The 22209-nt window shown below is 49.6% G+C and overlaps 2 protein-coding genes across 6 annotated transcripts; one reads left to right on the top strand and one right to left on the bottom strand.

Moving 5' to 3' along the window:
- Nucleotides 1-2334: 2334 nt before the first annotated feature.
- tmem79b (transmembrane protein 79b) lies at nucleotides 2335-5372 on the top strand. Of its 4 annotated transcripts, none has more exons than XM_061080915.1 (5): nucleotides 2335-2586; nucleotides 3694-4232; nucleotides 4301-4495; nucleotides 4640-4871; nucleotides 4975-5372. In XM_061080915.1, exons 2-5 carry the CDS (start codon nucleotides 3716-3718, stop codon nucleotides 5174-5176), a joined length of 1146 nt encoding a protein of 381 aa, XP_060936898.1. In that variant the 5' UTR covers nucleotides 2335-2586; nucleotides 3694-3715; the 3' UTR covers nucleotides 5177-5372. The 4 variants fall into 4 exon arrangements, with proteins under 4 accessions (XP_060936898.1, XP_060936897.1, XP_060936900.1 ...); XM_061080914.1 differs by having other exon boundaries at nucleotides 2335-2630; XM_061080917.1 differs by having other exon boundaries at nucleotides 2336-2586; nucleotides 4105-4232.
- Nucleotides 5373-6527: 1155 nt separating this feature from the next.
- Nucleotides 6528-21425, bottom strand: LOC133013831 (GON-4-like protein). Of its 2 annotated transcripts, XM_061080911.1 has the most exons (29): nucleotides 21362-21425; nucleotides 20064-20324; nucleotides 19847-19921; nucleotides 19705-19755; nucleotides 19436-19474; nucleotides 19245-19346; nucleotides 19070-19162; nucleotides 16558-16725; nucleotides 16218-16452; nucleotides 15738-15839; nucleotides 15553-15593; nucleotides 15206-15306; nucleotides 14489-14738; nucleotides 13934-14020; nucleotides 13363-13549; nucleotides 13136-13286; nucleotides 12890-13040; nucleotides 12657-12773; nucleotides 11096-12100; nucleotides 9589-9838; nucleotides 9360-9517; nucleotides 9089-9286; nucleotides 8867-9010; nucleotides 8433-8741; nucleotides 8274-8366; nucleotides 7640-7763; nucleotides 7083-7509; nucleotides 6887-6989; nucleotides 6528-6804 (listed from the first exon to the last, which is right to left on the bottom strand). In XM_061080911.1, the coding sequence occupies exons 1-29, from the start codon at nucleotides 21383-21385 to the stop codon at nucleotides 6694-6696; spliced, it is 5157 nt and encodes a 1718-aa protein (XP_060936894.1). In that variant the 5' UTR covers nucleotides 21386-21425; the 3' UTR covers nucleotides 6528-6693. The 2 variants fall into 2 exon arrangements, with proteins under 2 accessions (XP_060936894.1, XP_060936895.1); XM_061080912.1 differs by lacking the exon at nucleotides 8274-8366.
- Between the last annotated feature and the right edge of the window lie 784 nt (nucleotides 21426-22209).

Below are 22209 nucleotides of genomic sequence, written 5' to 3'. Positions count from 1 at the left end.
TTACACAAATACTGCGTCAAACAAATACTGTGTAACACGAATACTGTGTAACCCAAATACTGCATTATTCAACTAAAGCGTAACACAACTACAGCATTAATGAAATACTGTGTAACTTAAATACTGCGGTACTGTGTATGTAGTGGGCTACTGTGCCTAGCCCTGTACCCTTGTACTGTGTGTACTACTGTGAGTAGAACTGTGTAGAGTACTATGTGTACTACTATCTGTACTATCCTACCCCAACCCTAGAGACAGACGGCTTTTTATATTTTTCAACAAAAACTTTATTTAATTGTATTTAATGATATTTTCATAACAACACATTCAATTCTTTCATGTTTCCCTGACACAAAAAAGAGGAACTCACTGTTTTTTCTTCTTTTATAAAAATAGACAACTTGGCCACGCCCTCCACTAAATGAAGCAGCTGCCACGAACGAGAACGTTTACAATCAAACTTCCTGATAAAAGATCCGATTGGTCATCGGTTCTTCACTTCGTGAGAAGGTTTCTGATCCATCACAGAACCACTGGAGACCAGCTGACCTCGTATCTAATGTTCCTCTCCACACTGGTTCCAGTTCACCACTCAGTTTCATTTTCTTTCTGGATTTTACACAATACTTGTGTAGTGTTTTTCCAGTTTACATGTAGAAATGTGAAACCTGGAGTACTGGTCCTGTGAGTCCTTCACAGTCCTCTTCTAGATCACTGCTACATTCTGTTACTGCTCTATCGTTTGCAGATCCAGAACCACATCGTGAACCAGAGGTCCAGATCCCGGTGGTGGATCCAGATCCCGATGGTGGATCCAGATCCCGGTGGCGGATCCTGATCCTGGTGGTGGATCCTGATCCCGGTGGTGGGTCCAGATCCCGGTGGTGGATCCTGATCCAGATCCTGGTGGTGGATCCTGATCCTGGTTGTTGATCTAGATCCTGGTGTCAGCTGATCAAGGACTAGATTAGATCAGATTCAACTTTATTGTCATTGCACAGTACAAGTTCTTATACAATGAAATGCAGTTGAGCATCTAACCAGAAGAGCAAAAAAGGCGGTAAAAGTTCAGAGTATTGTGCATATTAAAGTGAAAAATGTAAATAAATAAGATCTGTACAGTAAGAAATATATATGGAATATTACAGTATTAACAGGAATTGTAAGATTTAAGGACGATGTATACACTATGAGCAGGATAAAAATATCAATAAGGGATTATGATCACAACCAGACTTCTGGACACACAACATGTCTCCTCACATCTTCACCATCAGGAACTCCTCAGTTCATCTGCTCCTTCATCTCCATCAGACTTCATTTATAAACACTTTAAACATGAAGTTACAAACTGGTTCTTCTCATGAAGGGAATCCTGTTGTTGTTGTGTTGTTGTGTTGTTGTGTTGTTGTGTTGTTGTGTTGTTGTGTTGATGTGTTCAGTTCCATCAGCATGTGTGTGTCCTGGGAGAGGATCCTCACATGGGACTGAGCTTTATTCACTGATCACTAAGTTTCTGTTTGACTCTCGTTGAGTTAAGAACAGGAAGTTGATCCTCGTTATGAGACAAACTGGGATTTGTGAATATGGGCTATACTAATAAAATGAGATTGACAACATTCCTGCAGCAATTCCAGTTATCAGTTAGTGTTTTAATTCACAAGTTCAGAATGTCCCTGGTGTAATATTCAACCCAGCATCTACTATGTGCCTCATTTTAAAACACCATAAATCACTGATTCTACCAGAAGAGGGAAGCTCCAGACGTGTCCATTATTTAATGAGTTCCATGTTTTAAAAAGTGCCTGGTGCATCCACTCTTACATTTCCAGTGATCGACAGAAACAGAGTTTCTTCAAATACAGTTTTTCTTAAAATGATACTTTCTCCCTCGCACGTCATGTGCCTGGTAACTGAACAAACTTCTGGAGAAAAGCTCTAAAGTTAAACCATGTCCACCTTCCTCTTTCACTCTGAGCCCTGCAACAGATGCAGTACCTCCAACACGCCTGTAGGGGGCTCTATGTGCTAACCTGTGACAAAGTGGAAGAAACCAAGTGATTTGTGATCAGAGCTCTTCTCCCTCTGAACGACATGTGGTCCAGTCCTTTCCATTCTGCATTTACAAGATATTCATGTTAGTGACATAAATTCATCATATAAACATAAAAATTCAGGCAAAGATAATTTTCTCTGATTATCTGATGAAGTTGTCATAAACAGAAATACATCCTTCCTGTAGCCATTTCAAAGTAAAAGCGTTTCACTTTGTGAATCCATTCATTTGGTCTAACTTTGTTTGTTTGTTTGTTCTCGACAGACCGGAAGTTTGAGTTGTTCATACGTTCGAGTCCCGACACTTCGTTCAGCTCCTGACTTGTGAACTGAAGTGGTGACCTCAGCTTTAAGAGAACTTTCCCTTTAACTCACCTGACGCGACCACACCTGAGCTTCACTTCCGGACTGTGTGACAACAAAAACAACCGGAGAAGAAGAAGAAGGAGAAGAAGTAGGAGAAGAAGAAGGAGAAGAAGAAGAAGAAGAAGGAGAAGTAGAAGGAGGAAGAGGAGGAAGATCATCTCCTTGGTCAGTGTGTGTGACCTTTGACCTGTCGATCAGTTTGAATCCAGGTCAGTCTCATTCCACCTCTGTTAGCATGTTAGCTTGTTAGCACGGAGCTAATGTCCGTCTTCCATCGAGGTGAAGTGATTTCTGATCATTTACACACGCGTGGTCATTGATAATGACGTCATACTCGGTTCGAGACCGTGCTGGTTCGATTGTTGTTGTTTATGTTTTATCTGAATCACGTCATGGCCCCCATGTTACGGTCGGTGACGTCATATGTAGCAGCCGGACCTTCAGTCACGTGAGCAGGGTACTCTGAAGTGAGTTCTGAAGTGAGATCAGATCCAGGATCAGGTCCAGGATCAGATCCAGGATCAGGTCCAGGATCAGGTCCAGGATCAGGTCCAGGATCAGGTCCAGGATCAGATCCAGGATCAGGTCCAGGATCAGGTATCTGGCTGCACCAATCTGAGGATCAAACTGATGTTTTTTGTAATTTCAACTTGATTGGTTTGATGGAAATTTATTCATATTTTGTACCAAAATACAAAATTCAAAAATACTAAAGCGTTTAGTATTTTTGTAGTTTACAAAAACTGTAAAACACTTTGTGTGAGAGAGAAGCTGCACGAAGCCTCTGATCAGTGTCGAGTCACTTGTTGGTTTGTCGGATCAGAACTTTGAGGTTCAGGAAACTCAAGAGAAGAAGAAGCACAACGTGAGAACATTTCCTGTTTCCTGTCTGTTTCAAAGCTTTGAGATTTAATGTTTGTTTTATTATCCGAGGCTAAATCTTTTGACGCAGTGTTCTAGCTCATTATTCAACCTGAGCAACATTAGCAGCCTCCCAGTTCATCTCCAGTTGGGACTGAACTCTGCAGATCCTCAGGATCTTCTCCAGAGGAGCTGCATGTGTCGATGACACTTCTAGTTACCATGGTGATTTATCCCAAGTGAAGATGTTTGTAGGAATGAAAGATCTGATTCAACCTGTCGTTCACCTGATAACCTTCAGAGTTCAGGCCCGAGTTCTGCAGGTGTCCATAAACAGACATGATCATTTAATATCAGTCAATCAAATCCAAAAAGTAAAAACATATTTGCATCGATGAACTGTCCAAACAGGAAACAGGACAGAAGACAGACGATGAGAAGACACACTGAGGGAGAGGACAAGGTGGTGACATCATCACTGACGGAGTCCAGCACGCTGCCGTGGCCTGGGGACAGACAGACAGAGGGACAGACAGAGGGACAGACAGAGGGACAGACGGGTGGTAAGATGGGTGGAGGACAGACAGGTAAAGGGGACAGGATGAGTGTGAGGTCGAGCGAGGAGACGAGTTGGACAGAAAGTGACAGAGTGTTGATGGCAGATGGGGGTAGGGGGGGGGGGACCGGATCGGTGGGAGAGTGGGAGGGGTTGACGACAGACCTGGACAAGAAGGCGGAGCCTACAGAGAATCATCTTCCAGAAAAAGCTGCTCAGGTGTTTAGTCCTGCAGTGACCGTCCTCCCCTCCACGTCCTCACCCAGACAGAGTGAGGCATTCTGGGACATGGAGTCAGAGAGGAGTCCCTTCCTGGGTCCCGGAGGAGCGTCCCAGGACTACAACCAACATGGCTGCCAGTACGAGTGGACCAAAGACACGTCCCCTGCCAGATGTGAGTAAACCGTTTCCTCGCCTGTCTCACCTCCTCTCCCCTTCACCTTTAACCTGTCTGTCTCTCAGGTGGGCGGGGCTGTCCCAGCAGAGACATCCTGAAGGTGGGCGGAGCCTTGGTGATCTCAGCGCTCTTTTTCCCCTTCCTGGTGTGGGGGGGATTTGTGTTCCTGCCGTTTGACGCGCCCTTGCTGGATGGCGCCCCCTTGAGGCTCATCTACACACTTCGCTGCTCCGTGTTTGCTGCCACGCCCATCGTCCTCGGTGAGTCCAACGGACGCCATCTGTCAGTGGGCGTCTCCGTACCGTCCGTCCCTCACCCGTCTGTCTCTCACCCGTCTGTCTCTCACCCGTCTGTCTCTCACCCGTCTGTCTCTCACCCGTCTGTCTCTCACCCGTCTGTCTCAGGTTGGCTGGTCCTGGGCGTCACTCGGCTCCGCTCGGGCGTGTTGCGGCCTCTGTTTGATGATGAGATGAAGGGGGCGGAGCTTTATGATGTCACCATCCACCACCGCTTCGTCTCTGACTCCACCTCCTTGTTCCTGATCTACTTCCTGCAGCTGGTCGTCATGGCGATGTACCTGGATCAAGAACACCTGAAGCTCGTCCCCCTGCTGACGGTGGTCTTTGCCTTTGGACGGTGAGTCATGTGACCTGTTTGTAAACATCCAGAGGAGCGTTTGATTCACGTCTCCGGCGGAGTTCACCCGGTTCTACTCATGTGCGTTTGATTTGTGTCTCAGGCTGATTTACTGGGCGGCGGCGGCGTGCGGCAGCAGCGTTCGAGGTTTCGGTTTCGGCCTCTCCTTCCTGCCGAGTCTGGTCATGATGGTCGCCAACATCTACTTCATCTTCATGGTGGAGGCGGGCGGTTCCATCTTCAGCGTCCCGCCTCCTCCACAGACGCTGGCTCCGCCCTCCGGCAGGCAGAGGTTCTGGGGATGATCCACAACTTTCCTGTTTGTAATCGTTTGGTTTTGTAACTTGATTTTTTTTATCATCTGAAACAAAAAGTTGTTTCTAAACCCCGCCTTCTTCATGTATAGCCACACCTCCCTGATGTTTGGACTCTTCTTCTGAAATCTTTTATGATCCTTAAAGATGTTTTTCAAGTTTCATAATAAAAGAATAACACACATCACTTCCTGATTCTGTTTAAAGAGACAATGAGTGTTCACACAACGTTTGTGATCTGAGGTGGTCTGTGAGGACTGAAGTGGTCTGATGTGATCTGAAGTGGTCTGTGAGGTCTGAGGTGGTCTCAGCTGGTCTGTGAGGTCTGATGTGGTCTGTGAGGTCTGAAGTGGTCTCAGGTGGTCTGTGAGGACTGAAGTGGTCTGTGAGGTCTGAAGTGGTCTCAGCTGGTCTGTGAGGTCTGAGGTGGTCTGAGAGGTCTGAAGTGGTCTCAGGTGGTCTGTGAGGTCTGAGGTGGTCTGTGAGGACTGAGGTGGTCTGTGAGGTCTGAAGTGGTCTGATGTGATCTGAAGTGGTCTGAGAGGTCTGAAGTGGTCTCAGGTGGTCTGTGAGGTCTGAAGTGGTCTCAGGTGGTCTGTGAGGTCTGAAGTGGTCTCAGGTGATCTGAGGTGGTCTGAAGTGGTCTGTGAGGTCTGAAGTGGTCTCAGCTGGTCTGTGAGGTCTGAGGTGGTCTGTGAGGTCTGAAGTGGTCTCAGCTGGTCTGTGAGGTCTGAAGTGGTCTCAGCTGGTCTGTGAGGTCTGAGTTGGTCTGTGAGGACTGAGGTGGTCTGTGAGGTCTGAAGTGGTCTCAGCTGGTCTGTGAGGTCTGAAGTGGTCTGAGAGGTCTGAAGTGGTCTCAGGTGATCTGAAGTGGTCTGTGAGGTCTGATGTGGTCTCAGGTGGTCTGTGAGGTCTGAAATGGTCTCAGCTGGTCTGAGGTGGTCTGAAGTGGTCTGTGAGGTCTGATGTGGTCTTAGGTGGTCTGTGAGGTCTGAAGTGGTCTCAGCTGGTCTGAGAGGTCTGATGTGGTCTGTGAGGTCTGAAGTGGTCTCAGGTGGTCTGTGAGGACTGAAGTGGTCTGTGAGGTCTGAGGTGGTCTGAAGTGGTCTCAGGTGGTCTGTGAGGACTGAAGTGGTCTGTGAGGTCTGAGGTGGTCTGAAGTGGTCTGAAGTGGTCTCAGGTGGTCTGAAGTGGTCTGAGAGGTCTGAAGTGGTCTGTGAGGTCTGAAGTGGTCTGTGAGGTCTGAAGTGGTCTCAGGTGGTCTGAGAGGTCTGACGTGGTCTGTGAGGTCTGAAGTGGTCTCAGGTGGTCTGTGAGGACTGAAGTGGTCTGTGAGATCTGATCCAGATTGAAACAGTTTTATTGTAAAAACATACATTAAATAATCTTGAGGTTTGATATTTACACATTTTACAGGGTCGTTTAACACAACTGAACCTTTTCACAATAAAGGTCTTCATATACAACTGGAGCTGGTTGGCTGCTGTGTCTCTTCTGGTTGGTTCAAATCAGTCCTCCTCATTGGCTGCCGTCTCAGTGGGCGGAGCCTCGTCCTCGGAGCTGGTCTGACGAGCCGCCGTCCGAAACAAATGCATCAAATCACGAAACCTTCGAGACACCTGGAGAAACGTGGGACGGTTACTGACGCCGGGTTCAAACCTCACCGACCAATCACAGCAGAGAGAAGGAGCCGCCAATCACCTCGCTGGGAGTCTTGTTGCCGAGCAGAGTAGAGACGGACTGGAACGTGTTCTGATTGGCTCCTTCCTGCTGACACGTGGTCAGGATGACTCGGTCCGCCTCCCTGAGAAACAACAAGAAGTTTAGACCCTGTGCTCCTCCTCCTCCTGATGGAGAGACGAAGGAGGAAGAGGAGGAGCAGGGGGGGGGTCAGTACCTGGTCCACAGAATCACTTTCTCTCCACTTGCACTCAGAGAAATGTTCTTTGCACAGACGGGGAGATCAGGAGGAGCAGAGGAGGGAGAGGTGGCAGAAGAGGAGGTGATGGAGGAGGAGATGATGGAGGAAGAGGAGGAGATGGAGGAGGAGATGATGGAGGAAGAGGAGGAGATGGAGGAGGTGCAGACAGAAGGAGAGGAGGAGGTAACTGATGTAGAAGTGAAGATGGAGGAGGACACAGAAGAAGTGATAGTTGAGGAGGTGACAGAGGGAGAGAGCGCCTCCTCTCTTCTGCTCCTCGTCACTGCAGGACTCTGCTCTTTATTCTTCTTCTCATCTTCATTGTCCTCCTCATCGTCCAGCTCCTCCTCCTCCTTCTCATCAGTCAGACGGAATGAGCCTTCCCATGATGCACTGCTCCGATCTGATTATATACAGACACACACACACTGGTTTTGTTAATGACACCACACCTGAGTGTGTACAGGTGTGTGTACAGGTGTGTGTACAGGTGTGTGTACAGGTGTGTGTACAGGTGTGTGTGTTTGTGTGACCTTGAGGTGGACTGTCCTCCACAGACTGCTCCAGATACTTGTCCCCTGATTGGTTGTGGACAGAGGTGATGTCAGAGTAAAGAGGGTCCAGGCTCTTCATGGCTCTGGACACGCCCCCTGAGGTCTGGAGGGACAACAAGCTGGTGAGTTGAGTTTGTCACTGATTCACACCATCATGTTGCCATGGTAACTCGTGTTGAACACACAATGACAACACAAATGACATGTGATGGAAACACAGATGACATTAAACTCAGATCTGGTTCATGAACAGTTTGACATTAAGAACAATCCCAGATGTTTAACCAGATGTTCTTTCTGGATTCAGCAGCTGAACTCTGTCTTTTATTCTGGATGTTTGTTTTCCTCAGATTTTTATTATTCAACGGTTTGATCCTCGGCTCTGCTGTCACTCAAACTGCCCAGGTCTGTGATTGGTCCTATGCAGGAAACCCCGCCCCTTTTCTGTGCACTGTACAGTAGGAAAACCTGAGTTAACTGAGCGAGTGGATACCCAGAGTCATGTGACCACTTAGGTCGCTAACTTGATTGTTAAATTCAGCTGGATTAACAGATCCTGGATGTGTTGAACCAACTTCAAAGTAAAGGACCACGATGACAATGGAGGACGGACCTTGTTGCCATGACAACGAGAGCACCCTTTCCTCGTGTGTCTGCGGATCTTAGTGTGGTGACAGGGCCAGTCTTTATCCAGCCAATCACAGTCCTGGAAACATACAGCGGGTCAGAACACAGTGACTGTGTCAGAGTCATGAATGAAAGCTTTATTGACCTTGTAGTTTTTGTGGGCGGCCATCTTCCTCCTCTGGCGTCGGCTCGTTGCTGGTTGGATTTTATGCCCCTCCTCTTCCTCTTCAAGCTCTGGCAGTGTCACTTCCTCAAAGCCGCTACTGGCTCCGCCTCCTGACACTGGCACAACGGCATCTCCACTGTCCAAACCACACACTCCCTCTTCTGGCCAATGAGCTTCTTCGAACTGTCCGGGACAGGCAGGAGGGGGGCGGAGGTCGTCAAAAAAGACCCAGAATTCTGCTTGCAGATGGGTGTGGCCTTTGAGGAGCGTGACCATCTGAGCTTTCAGCTGAGAACCAAGAGAACCGGGGATTTTACCTCAATACGCAGGGACATAGCTGATCAATAAAGTAAACAACAGCTGATCAATAATATCAGATCAATCAGATCAGTCTCCAGATGGCGGTCGATTACCTCGTGGACGCCGTCCGGACTCAGTTCGGGACTCGTCTGAAGAGCTTTGATGATTTTCTGATAATGTGATGGATTTTCTCCAAAACTAATTTCTAACTGTCGCAGGAAACGCCGGCTGCGGTCGAACGCCTGCTGCTCCTCCCACTGCAGAGACAGATGTGATCAATACCCCAGAGAAAATACATCTGATCAGAGACAGCAGGTGGCGCCCCCTGTGCTCACCAGGCCACACTGCAGCGCCTGCTCGGGTTGCAGGAATGCGGCAAAGTCTCGGAGGAGGTCTATCCGATCTCCCAGGATGCACTGCAGTCTTCTGAACAGCAGCACCACTTCCTGTCCGTCTCCCACCTGCTCAAACTTGTTCAGCAGTGACACGAACTCCTCCACCTGTGCAGGGACGTCCTGCAGCGCCTCACGCACCTGCAGACACAGAGACCCAGGTTAACACGGCTCAGAGCGTCCACGTCGCCCACGGCAACAGTCGTCCTCTCACCCGGTTCAGGTAGCCCTGGGCGAACGCCACGTCTTTGCTCTCCCGCTGCGGGTCGTTGTCCAGGATGTTTTCATCAAACAGCAGCAGCAGCTTGGCCGAGTCTTTGCTGCGACGCTCCTGCCGACGGCTCCTCATGGCGCCGAGCGGCCGCGTGCGACCTGCAGAGACGACAGCTCAGCACAAACACCACCAGACACTCAGAGACACACACAGCAGAATGACCTCTGACCTCGACCTCTTCCAGGACACCTTCCTCCTCCTCTGGGCGTCCCTTCTCTGGACGGCATCTCCTCATCTCCTCCTACCGTACCACTCCTCCCCTCTTCGGACTCCTCCCCCTTAGGCCCCTCCTCCTCCTCCTCTTCCTCCTCCTCCTCTTCCTGAGAGCAGGCCGATGTCGGCGAATGATCCTCTTCCGAGTCTCCGTCCGCACAGAGACGCCGCTCCGCCGCCAGCCAGGTCAGCTGCTTCATGGTCTCCTGAAAGGTCAGAGGTCAGAGATGTCATGTGTCCGAAATCCTTCACTAACCACGACCTCACTGTACAACGACTTCGGGGACTTCACAACAACGACAACGATAACAACCACGTCAGATGATTATTTTAAATATATATTTTAAACTTAGTATTGATACATCATTAAATGTAGGAATAAACTTTATCAGCTCAAATTCACATTTTAAAGGACAGGTCGGGCTGTTCCAATGCATTATGGGACATAAGACGGCTTATATTTTATGGGGGGGGTCAGTCAGTCGGTCAGTCGGTCAGTCATACAGTCAGTCGGTCGGTCAGTCGGTCAGTCATACAGTCAGTCGGTCGGTCAGTCGGTCAGTCAGTCAGTCAGTCGGTCGGTCGGTCGGTCGGTCAGTCAGTCAGTCAGTCGGTCGGTCAGTCAGTCAGTCAGTCAGTCAGTCAGTCGGTCGGTCGGTCGGTCGGTCGGTCGGTCGGTCGGTCGGTCGGTCGGTCAGTCAGTCAGTCAGTCAGTCGGTCAGTCAGTCGGTCAGTCATACAGTCAGTCAGTCGGTCAGTCAGTCAGTCAGTCAGTCGGTCGGTCGGTCGGTCGGTCGGTCGGTCGGTCATACAGTCAGTCGGTCGGTCAGTCGGTCAGTCGGTCAGTCAGTCGGTCAGTCATACAGTCAGTCGGTCGGTCAGTCGGTCAGTCAGTCAGTCAGTCAGTCGGTCGGTCGGTCGGTCGGTCGGTCGGTCGGTCGGTCATACAGTCAGTCGGTCGGTCAGTCGGTCAGTCAGTCGGTCGGTCGGTCGGTCGGTCGGTCGGTCTGTCGGTCGGTCGGTCGGTCATACAGTCAGTCAGTCGGTCGGTCAGTCGGTCAGTCAGTCGGTCGGTCGGTCGGTCGGTCGGTCAGTCGGTCAGTCGGTCAGTCGGTCAGTCGGTCAGTTGGTCATACAGTCAGTCAGTCGTTCGGTCAGTTGGTCATACAGTCAGTCAGTCAGTTGGTCGGTCAGTCGGTCAGTCGGTCAGTCGGTCAGTTGGTCAGTCGGTCATACAGTCAGTCAGTCAGTCAGTCAGTCGGTCAGTTGGTCATACAGTCAGTCGGTCGGTCGGTCGGTCGGTCGGTCGGTCGGTCGGTCGGTCGGTCGGTCGGTCGGTCGGTCGTTCGTCGGTCGGTCGGTCGGTCGGTCGGCTGAAGGAACCTCACAGTCCTCGAACAGAACAGGAAATAGAACCTTGACATTAGAGGCGAACTCCCATCATGCACCCTGCTTCTGTTTACCTGCAGCTCTGGAACAGACAGCACCGACTCCTCCGATGCTGATGACATCACTTCCTCCTCGTCTTCATCCTGTGTGAGGTCATCAAAGTCCTCCTCCTCTTCTTCTTCCTCCTCCTCTTCCTCCTCCTCATCACCCTGTTGGTCCTGGTCTTCATCCTTCTCCTTTTCTCCCTCCTCCTCGTCCCTCTCTGCCCCCCCGTCCTCCTGCTCTCCCTCCTCTCCCTCCTGTCTCTGCTCCTCCCCACCTCCACTGCCTGGTTCCTCTCCTCCTCCTCCTCCTTGTCCCTCTTCCTCCTCTCCACCAGTCTTCTCTTCTTCACTCAAACTGACCACTCCCACCATTATCAAATCCTCCTCCTCCTCCCCCTGACCCTCCTCCTCCCCTGGGGGGGGTGGGCTGGTAGAGTTCTGCTTCACCTCTGCAAGGTGCTGTTGCCCAGATGCATGTTGGGAGGAGGTGGTGGGCGGAGCCGGCTCCGTCATCACCACCTCCAGGAGGAGGCAGCAAGGCTCTATGGGGGCAGCTGAGCAAGGGATGATGGGATTTGTAGTGGACGGTGAGGGGAGGGGTAGAAGGGGGGGGGCAGTGATCTGGCCAATAGGAAGACAGGACTGCTCCGTACGGACAGGGTGACAGGCGACTTGATGAACAGCAGCCAATGGGGCGGCCCCACTGACCGGAGGCGGAGCCAATAGAAGGGCTCCTGAAACAGGTGAGTCGGAGAGTAACGTGATACCTGGAGGAGAGAGAGACAGGTAGCTGATTGGCTGCACAACTACCTGTCTGTCTGCCCCTCCCTCCGCCTGTCTGTCTGCCGGGGCTTGAGCGAGTGGCAGCAGAAAAGCATTGTGGGCCAGGTTGAAGAGGCGTTTGTGGCGGGGGGGATGGGGGCGGGCGGTCTTGCTGAGGTAATGTGGGTGGAGCCTGAGGGTGCAGGTCGGGGGCAGGGAGGGGGGGTAAGAGCTGGCGCCCAGTCGGGTCTTCTGGATGATCTGTTGACTGTTCTACAGGTGAGAACATCAGAACATCAGAAGGTCAGAAGGTCAGAACATCAGAAGGTCAGAACATCAGAAGGTCAGAACATCCGAAGGTCAGAACATCAGAAGGTCAGAACATCAGAAGGTCAGAACATCAGAAGGTCAGAAAATCAGAAGGTCAGAAGACCAGAAGGTCAGAAGATCAGAAGATCAGAAGATCAGAAGGTCAGAACATCAGAACGTCAGAAGGTCAGAACATCAGAACATAAGAAGGTCAGAAGGTCAGAACATCAGAAGGTCAGAACATCAGAAGGTCAGAACATCCGAAGGTCAGAACATCAGAAGGTCAGAACATCAGAAGGTCAGAACATCAGAAGGTCAGAACATCAGAAGATCAGAAGGTCAGAACATCAGAAGGTCAGAACATCAGAAGGTCAGAAGGTCAGAACATCAGAAGGTCAGAACATCAGAAGGTCAGAAGGTCAGAACATCAGAAGGTCAGAAGGTCAGAAGGTCAGAAGGTCAGAACGTGACCAGGAAGTTAATTCACACTTTATATTAGCTGGTGATGAGTCTCGCGGACCTTGAGCCAGCTGGGCATGGTGCAGGTGCTCCTGTCCACTGGGGGGCGCTGGTCTCCTGGTTGGACTCTGCTGCACACGTGTGGCAGCGGTGGAACCACGTGATGAGTCATGAACAACTGAAAACACAAGAAGAAGTTCAACGTCACACCTCACAGCTGTTTAGAGACCGTGTGTAGTGATGTCAGTGATGTTACTGTGACATCACAGCGAGATGATGTCACAGTGATGTCACCTTGATGGCGTTGTCCGGCGGTCCTCGGGGTCCGCTCATCTCTTTGAGGCGTTTCTTGAAACTCCATCGGTTCTTACACAGCAGGTAGGAGCTGATCAGCTGATCCACGTCAACGGCGCCCTCGAAGTGCTTCAGCCCCAGAACCACGAGCCTGCACAGATGCATCATGGGAGACATGAGAGTGTGTGAGCATCAGACTCACACATCAGAGTGTTGTGCGCTCGCTGTGTAGTCGTGTTGATGTACCCGTCTTCTCCTGCAGTGTAGATACTCCTCTGGTGCTGGTTGTGGAAGGCCGGGTCCAGGCAGCACACAGGAAGTAGTTCTGGGTAGAGGAAGACGGGTCGTGTGGCGAAGAGCCAGGCGGCGTGGGCGGGCAGCAGCGGGAAAGCGTGACCTGCAACCAGAAGAAGAAGCTGAGACACCGACGGGTCACTTCCCTGACAACACAACCCCTTGGTTCTCCTCCTCACTGTTGGTGGCCGCCGTCATCCTGGGGAGCCAGCGTCCAGAGGCGGGAGGATCTGCAGCCGCCGGACGATGCTCCGCCCGCTGCTCAACCTCCTGCAGGAGCGCCAGCGCCCCCTGGAGGTTACACACTCTGAAACTGCTGGGGAGACAAAGCTCCTCCTGACGTCTGGCAAACTGCTGCAACTCGTTCTGGAGAAGGAGATGAGTGTAGTTATGCTGTTGACAGAATCCCTGATTGGGGGGGGGGCAGTACCAACTAAAATGTCAGATTCATAAGTTTTCGACGCAACTTCTGGTTTAACTCTGTCCTTCAGTTTTCATTCTGTCTGGATTAAAGGTTTAGTTGTATGTGAAATGAACTGAGACACATAAACAAACACAAACAAGTGAAATGATCTTTAGTTCAGTTACAGATTTCATTATTGATTCTGAAGAACATATTTTACTGTATTTATCAATGTGTTATCGTCTGACCTGTATTTCTTATATTTCTTATAATTATTAATAATAATTTCAGTAAAGATGTAATGATTGTGGTTCGTTCTGAGTGTCTCACACATGAGGTGGACTCACCAGGTAACGCTGGGTGATGCAGGCTTCCTGCTTCAGTGCGTCCACGTGATGACTCAGCAGCTGGACCTGGGTCAGCAGCTGGATGTGCTGTGACAAACATCAGGATTCAGAATCATCACAGAAACAGATGTTTACAGTTCCTAACGAGCTTCTCATGTCCTCAGATGATGGACGTGTCTCTGTCCTCATCCTGTTGGATCTTAGTTCAGCTTCTGACATCACAGATCATAGGATTCTGTTACAGAGACTGGAACCACATGGAGTTCCTCAGGGTTCTGTCCCAGGACCGATGCTCTTCACCTAACATCTGCTCCCGTTAGGAAACATCCTCAGGAAGCATCTGGTGCACGTTCACTGTTACGCAGACGACACCCGGCTGTACATTCATCTGGACTCTGATTCTCTGCCCTTTCTCCAGAGGAGGTCCAAGTGAGAGCCTCCGGATTATAGGACTTTGTCTGCCTGACCTCCTCATATGACCCCCCCCCCCGCCTGAATAATGTGGAGGATTTTAGGGGGGGGGTGTTGATCAGTGTGGTTGGGTAATTCACGTACCTGCTGTATCTGCTGCTGCAGCTTGAGTTTCTGGGCGGAGTCCAGGTAGAAGGCGGGGCTAACCAGGCTTGGCAGCACTAAGACGGGTGAGGTGAGGTTGAGTTGTGGGGTGGGTGTGTCCTTCCGACTGGTGTTGTCATGGTGATGGTTGGTGGTGTCCTGCAGCGCCCTCCTCTGCTGCTGAGCTTCATACTGTTTTTTGAACATCTGCCGTCGCTCCGTCAGCAGGTCGGCCAGCGGCGCCTCGAAGCTGAGGACAGAACACTCACGATGTTCTGAAGGTTCTTCATCTATTCTTCACCTGACTCACTGAGAACTAAAGTCTGATCAAAGACCCAACAATGTGCTGAGGTAACAGGTTCTATTAGGACACATCTGTATGTCGCCCCCTGCTGGTCTCTTCTTCACGTGACTGTTTGAAGAAGCAGCAGCAGCCGAGCACATTTCTCTTCCTCCCGACCCAAACAGTAACAGCACGTCTTTGCTGCACCGTCCCTACGGGAGGACGCCACTCTGATTGTATGTTTGGACTGTTCATATACACAACACGACATTTATTCTCAATAAAATCAATAGTAATGATCTATAGTGGGGTGGGGGGGGGGGGTTGTTCAGCCTGGTGGAAACACTGGTTTGCACTGATTGTGTTTCTATAGATGAATGTGTTCATACATAGGAATGTCTTAAAGTCTGAGAACAGAAGTTTCTGCAGTTTACCGTAAAGCCTGAGGGATATTGAATTTAGGAGCAGTCTGTGATGGGGCCTCCTCTTCCTCTGCTGGCTCCGCCCCCTCAGCTCCCGCCTCCTCCTCCTGGAGCTGAAGAGCACGTGAAGTGACGTTATGTTATTTACATTCATTTACTTACAGTATATACTAGAAACATAAATATATTTGTATCTGCAAGTTTATATAAAACAGTTTCAGAAACGTCTTTGTGATTAGTTTCTGGTGGAAATTAGTTTAGTTCCACAGGATAATTTTTTGCTGAAAACCATGAGTGACCAATGCTCCTGAGCGGTAGCACTACATCCTGGTCTTTAAGGAACCATGAAGTGGTCTCACTGTCTCGAAGAGCTCATCCAGCAGCTCGTTGACTTCCCTCTCTGAAGAAGAAGAAGAGTAAGAAGAGTGAACACAGCGCCCCTTAGTGGTGATTCATACACTTCAACAATTCAAATCCAAAGAGTCAACATGTCGTCGACAGGACTGATCTGAGAGTTAGACAGGAAATGGATGAAGACACCTACTGGTGATCTGGACAGCTCGGTCTGTCCTGTAGTCCTCCAGGTCGGGTTCATCCTTGTCGTCCAGGAAGTTATATTCAGGGTCATCATCATCATCTGCTTCCTCTAGTGATGTATGCAAAAGCAACAAAAACAGACACACTTCCTGTTTGTTGGAGTAGACAGCAGGAAGCTCTGGTTCTGTCAGTACTACAGTCAGTACTGTCAGTCATCGCTCAACACACTGACACACTTTTTATTCATAGATAAAAACCAATTCATGATTGTAGTGATTGATGAACAGTTTTTAATTATTATGTAAGGTTTTAAAATAACACTTCCTGTAGTAACACAATCATTAACTTTGTCCACTTAGCACATGTTACACATATTTACATGTTCATGTCTGGACCTTAGCGACAAATGATTGAAAATATAAATTACAATTTTGTTGTGAAAAAATAAACAATGAGGCAGATGAATGTGATGGTCTCAGACTCTAACCTTCCGTGTCCGGGACCATGAGACCCTGCAGCCACTTGGTCCAGTGACGGTCCTCCTCCTGCAGGGCGGCGCTCAGCTCGTACATGTCAGCTGTGATGTCAGGGCTCAGAAGCTCCGCCTCCAGCTGACCCAGAGGAATGTTGACCAGAGGAACTTTAGAGCGTGTTCGGAACGCCAGACAGCCTTCATCATCACCCTCCTCCTCATCATCATCTTCAGCCTTTCTATGCAGAGACTGAGACACAGACCGTGAGTGTGGGTGGGGCTTAATGTAACCTAGTTCCAAGTGTGGCCGAATCAAGAAATTACCAGATAAAAGGTGCGGGGGGGTAAGTGTTACCTGGTTAAAGGTGTTTGTGGAGCCTAGTGCTACCTGGTTAAGGGTGAGGGTGGAGCCAGAGTCAAGCTCCTCCTCCACAGCATTAAGTCTATCCATGAAGGATTCAGCAGGAGCTGAAAGAAGCTGCTGACAGGTGGAGATCATCATCTGCTGGTGACCTGGAGAGCTCTACACAGGGAAAGAGTCAGAGAGTACTTAAAGGAGTCAGATGTCAGAGAACCTGTAGGAGTCAGAGGTCAGACTACTTATAGGAGTCACAGGTCAGAGTACTTAAAGGAGTCAGAGGTCAGAGTACCTGTAGGAGTCAGAGGTCAGAGTGCCTGTAGGAGTCAGAGGTCAGAGTACCTGTAGGAGTCAGAGGTCAGAGTGCCTGTAGGAGTCAGAGGTCAGAGTACCTGTATGAGTCAGAGGTCAGAGTACCTGTAGGAGTCAGAGGTCAGAGTGCCTGTAGGAGTCAGAGGTCAGAGTACCTGTAGGAGTCAGAGGTCAGAGTGCCTGTAGGAGTCAGAGGTCAGAGTGCCTGTAGGAGTCAGAGATCAGAGTACCTGTAGGAGTCAGAGGTCAGAGTACCTGTAGGAGTCAGAGTACTTATAGGAGTCAGAGGTCAGAGTACATGTAGGAGTCAGAGGTCAGAGTACATGTAGGAGTCAGAGGTCAGAGTACATGTAGGAGTCAGAGATCAGAGTACCTGTAGGAGTCAGAGGTCAGAGTACCTGTAGGAGTCAGAGTACTTATAGGAGTCAGAGGTCAGAGTACCTGTAGGAGTCAGAGGTCAGAGTACCTGTGGGAGTCAGAGGTCAGAGTACTTATAGGAGTCAGAGGTCAGAGTACTTATGAGTCAGAGGTCAGAGTACTTATAGGAGTCAGAGGTCAGAGTACCTGTAGGAGTCAGAGGTCAAAGGTCAGAGTACCTGTAGGAGTCAGAGGTCAGAGTACTTATAGGAGTCAGAGGTCAGAGTACTTATGGGAGTCAGAGGTCAGAGTACCTGTAGGAGTCAGAGGTCAGGGTACCCATGGAGTCAGAGGTCAGAGTACCTATAGGAGTCAGAGGTCAGAGTACCTGTAGGAGTCAGAGGTCAGAGTACTTATAGGAGTCAGAGTACTTATAGGAGTCAGAGGTCAGAGTACCTATGGAGTCAGAGGTCAGAGTACCTGTAGGAGTCAGAGGTCAGAGTACTTATAGGAGTCAGAGGTCAGAGTACCTGTAGGAGTCAGAGTACTTATAGGAGTCAGAGGTCAGAGTACCTATAGGAGTCAGGGGTCAGAGTGCCTGTAGGAGTCAGAGTACTTATAGGAGTCAGAGGTCAGAGTACTTATAGGAGTCAGAGGTCAGAGTACTTATAGGAGTCAGAGGTCAGAGTACTTATAGGAGTCAGAGGTCAGAGTACCTGTAGGGGTCAGAGGCCAGAGTACCCATGGAGTCAGAGGTCAGAGTACCTATAGGAGTCAGAGGTCAGAGTACCTGTAGGAGTCAGAGGCCAGAGTACTTATAGGAGTCAGAGTACTTATAGGAGTCAGAGGTCAGAGTACCTATGGAGTCAGAGGTCAGAGTACCTGTAGGAGTCAGAGGTCAGAGTACTTATAGGAGTCAGAGGTCAGAGTACCTGTAGGAGTCAGAGTACCTATAGGAGTCAGAGGTCAGAGTACCTATAGGAGTCAGAGGTCAGAGTACCTGTAGGAGTCAGAGTACTTATAGGAGTCAGAGGTCAGAGTACTTATAGGAGTCAGAGGTCAGAGTACATGTAGGAGTCAGAGGTCAGAGTACATGTAGGAGTCAGAGGTCAGAGTACTTATAGGAGTCAGAGGTCAGAGTACTTATAGGAGTCAGAGGTCAGAGTACCTGTAGGAGTCAGAGGTCAGAGTACATGTAGGAGTCAGAGGTCAGAGTACATGTAGGAGTCAGAGGTCAGAGTACTTATAGGAGTCAGAGGTCAGAGTACCTGTAGGAGTCAGAGTACTTATAGGAGTCAGAGGTCAGAGTACTTATAGGAGTCAGAGGTCAGAGTGCCTGTAGGAGTCAGAGGTCAGAGTACATGTAGGAATCAGAGGTCAGAGTACATGTAGGAGTCAGAGGTCAGAGTACTTATAGGAGTCAGAGGTCAGAGTACCTGTAGGAGTCAGAGGTCAGAGTACATGTAGGAGTCAGAGGTCAGAGTACATGTAGGAGTCAGAGGTCAGAGTACATGTAGGAGTCAGAGGTCAGAGTACATGTAGGAGTCAGAGGTCAGAGTACTTATAGGAGTCAGAGGTCAGAGTACCTGTAGGAGTCAGAGTACTTATAGGAGTCAGAGGTCAGAGTACTTATAGGAGTCAGAGGTCAGAGTGCCTGTAGGAGTCAGAGGTCAGAGTACATGTAGGAGTCAGAGGTCAGAGTACTTATAGGAGTCAGAGGTCAGAGTACCTGTAGGAGTCAGAGTACTTATAGGAGTCAGAGTACTTATAGGAGTCAGAGGTCAGAGTACTTATAGGAGTCAGAGGTCAGAGTGCCTGTAGGAGTCAGAGGTCAGAGTACCTGTAGGAGCTCATTGGTCCTCAGGTCTTCTGGTTGCCTGGACTGAAACATCTTGAGCGGTGAAGACAAACTGTCTCCATCACTGAGGAAGGTCTAAACACACACAGACAGACACAGTCTCATGGGACAGTTACAGTAGGTTACAGTAGATGTGAAAGGTTAAAGGTTCACTAACTTCCTCAGCTGTGTCTTCATCCTCCTCTTCATCATCAGGACAATACTCTTCATCATCATCATCCTCATCTTCATCAAGATAAATGTCTACAAACTGGGGAGGCTGCGAGACAGACAAGTGAGAGACAGAGACGTGGTAAGAGAGACAGACAGGTGAGAGACAGACAGACAGAAATCATCACTGCAACTCACCTTGACTGTGTTCACAACTGACAGACTCCAGTTCAGCGGCTGCAACCAGACAGACAGGTGGACAGACAGACAGGTGGACAGACAGACAGGTGGAGGACAGACAGGTGGACAGACAGACAGGTGGAGGACAGACAGGTGGACAGACAGACAGGTGGAGGACAGACAGGTGGACAGACAGACAGGTTGAGGACAGACAGGTGAAGGACACTGGTTAAACAAATTAGTTTTGATGTAAAGTAGCAGAGAGGATCATGGGAGGTGGACTTCACCTGTCCTTCCTGGACAACCTGTTTCAGTCTGGACCGAGTCATCTTAGGCTCCTGATGAAAACAGACAGTCAGTCAGACAGACAGGTGAGAGACAGACAGGTAGACAGGTTGTCTGCTCACATGAGGAAACATGGGGACTCACAAACATTGGAAGGTCCTGAGTTTCTCTGATGGCAGTTTTCATCATGGCCACCACATGTTCGTGTGTGATCACCTCCTGACACGGAACACAACACAAGTTACAAACCGGATGTGTGTAGCACGTTATACCTTTTACATACAAGACTCATCATGTGCGTTTTTATATGTGTGTGTGTTTAATGTGTGTGTATCTGTGCGTGTTTGTGCGTGTCACTCACATGCAGGATGGCCCGCACGTTGCTGGACGTCAGGTTGTGCTGTCTGGACTTCCTGTCCAGGTCAATGTCCAGTCGTCCCAGTTCGTCCTCACTGGACTCGTTCCTCTCCGTGGCTCCTCCCTCCTGACTTCCTGTGTGAGGCTTGGACGCTGTCGCTGACTTCCTGTCCTGCCTAAAGACGCTTGCCTGTCCGTCCATCTTCAGACATTTAAACAACACAGGACAGACATCTCCGGCTGCTAGACGTCTCCGACCCGTCCTCTGAAACGCAGCAGATGATCAATACTCACTATTACATAAATTTAAAAAATACAATAAACATACCAAGTAAAACCGCAGATACGATCATATAACTGAGACGTGACAGGTGAGTAGAAGGAGGACGGACAGGAGGACGCAGACGCTGCTGTGTGTTTCTGTCAGTTTTGAAACTGAAAACGCATCAAACTGATCTAAAGACATCAGGTTAAAAAAACACATAATTTGTGACGCACGTGCAACCTTTGACCTTTGACCACCAAAATCAAATCAGTTCATTTTTGAGTCTAAGTGAATATTCGGACCATATTTCAAGAAATTCGGTGTAGACATTGGTGAGATATCGAGTTCAGCGTATGAGACGGACGACCTGAGAACATCAGTACCAATGGGACTGGGAGCACTTTACGGGTCAGGCTGGTTCTGTGGGACTGGGAGCACTTTACGGGTCAGGCTGGTTCTGTGGGACTGGGAGCACTTTACGGGTCAGGCTGGTTCTGTGGGACTGGGAGCACTTTACGGGTCAGGCTGGTTCTGTGGGACTGGCAGCACTTTACGGGTCAGGCTGGTTCTGTGGGACTGGGAGCACTTTACGGGTCAGGCTGGTTCTGTTGGGCTCCAGCAGCTGAAAGAGGTTCATCCTCTGAGGAGAATCTAGATCTTCAGAAGCTCCTCAGAGGATCTGGATCTCCAACTTCACCTGGAGCAGGTCAGCTGCTCAGGGTCAGTTACCATGGTGATTCACCTGAGGACAAGGGAACGAGATGCGTAGGACTGAGACTCCTTCAGGTCACCTGACCCGTTCTTACTCAACTGACCCGGGTTACTGACAGTGCCTGGCAGAATGATTTAGCGCCGAAAGCTGCTGTTAGCTAACAGCAGCTAGCAGCAGCTAACAGCAGCTAGCAGCAGCTAGCACCAGCTAGCAGCAGCTAGCGCAGTTTGAGCTAACTGGTTCTGTCTGTGAACTGGTTCGTGGTGGGATGAAGGATGAGAGAGGGACGAGCAGAGAAAGAAAGGACAGAAAGTTTGTCTTTTACCGTCTCACTGATGTCGGCAGCCATCACTCCTTCCTGTTAGCACTGTTAGCTCAATCAGATCTACTTCCGCCAACAACAATGACGTTTCCGGGCCGAGTCCTTCAAAATAAAAGCAGAGTGTTGGGAGGTTTGGGTTTTGTCTCCTCCTGCTGCGGGGGGGTGAAACCCTTCAGATGGTTGTCATGGTCATATCAGTTCAAGATAAAAACTTTATGCTGTTTTCATATCTCACAAAACATGTCATGAGTGAAATCTGCAGTAAAATATAACGGACAAACGAATAAACTGTTCATGCTTCCATCAGCTTCAGGTCTGCGTCTGTTCGGTGAAGTTGAGCCGGACATCGGAAAGATTCCAGTGGAGCTCACTTCATAGTCCAGATGTTTATAGAACATTTATATAAATATAAATGGTATAAATGAAGATTGAGGTCAGTTTCTGCTACGTCAGCAAATCCTGTCTGTGTGTGTGTGTGTGTGTGTGTGTGTGTGTGTGTGTGTGTGTGTGTGTGTGTGTGTGTGTGTGTGTGTAGGGAACTGTATGTTGCTGTGGAAACACTTGTGCAGGAATCCAGAACATTGTTACCATAGAAACTGTGTTTCCATAGTAGTGACAGTCAGTGTGTGAGTGTAGTTGTATTTCCATCTCTGTGAGGACCAGTCGGAGTTCTTGTCCTCACACACTGAAGCCAGGTGACGTCCTGGTCCTGGTCCTGGTTCAGATCCTGTTCCTGTTCCTGTTCCTGGTCCTGGTCCTGGTCCCGGTCCTGGTCCTGTTTCAGATCCTGTTCCTGGTCCTGGTCCTGGTCCCGGTCCTGGTCCTGTTTCAGATCCTGGTCCTGGTCCTGG

Source organism: Limanda limanda, chromosome 11 (assembly GCF_963576545.1).
Source record: "Limanda limanda chromosome 11, fLimLim1.1, whole genome shotgun sequence".
In the NCBI taxonomy this organism is placed as follows: domain Eukaryota; kingdom Metazoa; phylum Chordata; class Actinopteri; order Pleuronectiformes; family Pleuronectidae; genus Limanda; species Limanda limanda.
The sequence above is the reverse complement of the archived record's forward strand: the minus strand, read 5'-3'. Positions and strand labels throughout refer to the sequence as shown.

Coding starts and splice junctions, on each gene's coding strand:
- tmem79b (XM_061080915.1), top strand. CDS start 3,716: ATGAGAAGACACACTGAGGGAGAGGACAAGGTGGTGACATCATCACTG. Junction 4,233..4,300: donor AGACACGTCCCCTGCCAGAT/GTGAGTAAACCG, acceptor TCTGTCTCTCAG/GTGGGCGGGGCTGTCCCAGC. Junction 4,496..4,639: donor TGCCACGCCCATCGTCCTCG/GTGAGTCCAACG, acceptor CGTCTGTCTCAG/GTTGGCTGGTCCTGGGCGTC.
- LOC133013831 (XM_061080911.1), bottom strand. CDS start 21,385: ATGGCTGCCGACATCAGTGAGACG. Junction 19,347..19,435: donor CAGTTGTGAACACAGTCAAG/GTGAGTTGCAGT, acceptor TCTGTCTCGCAG/CCTCCCCAGTTTGTAGACAT. Junction 16,726..19,069: donor GGACCAATGAGCTCCTACAG/GTACTCTGACCT, acceptor TTCCCTGTGTAG/AGCTCTCCAGGTCACCAGCA.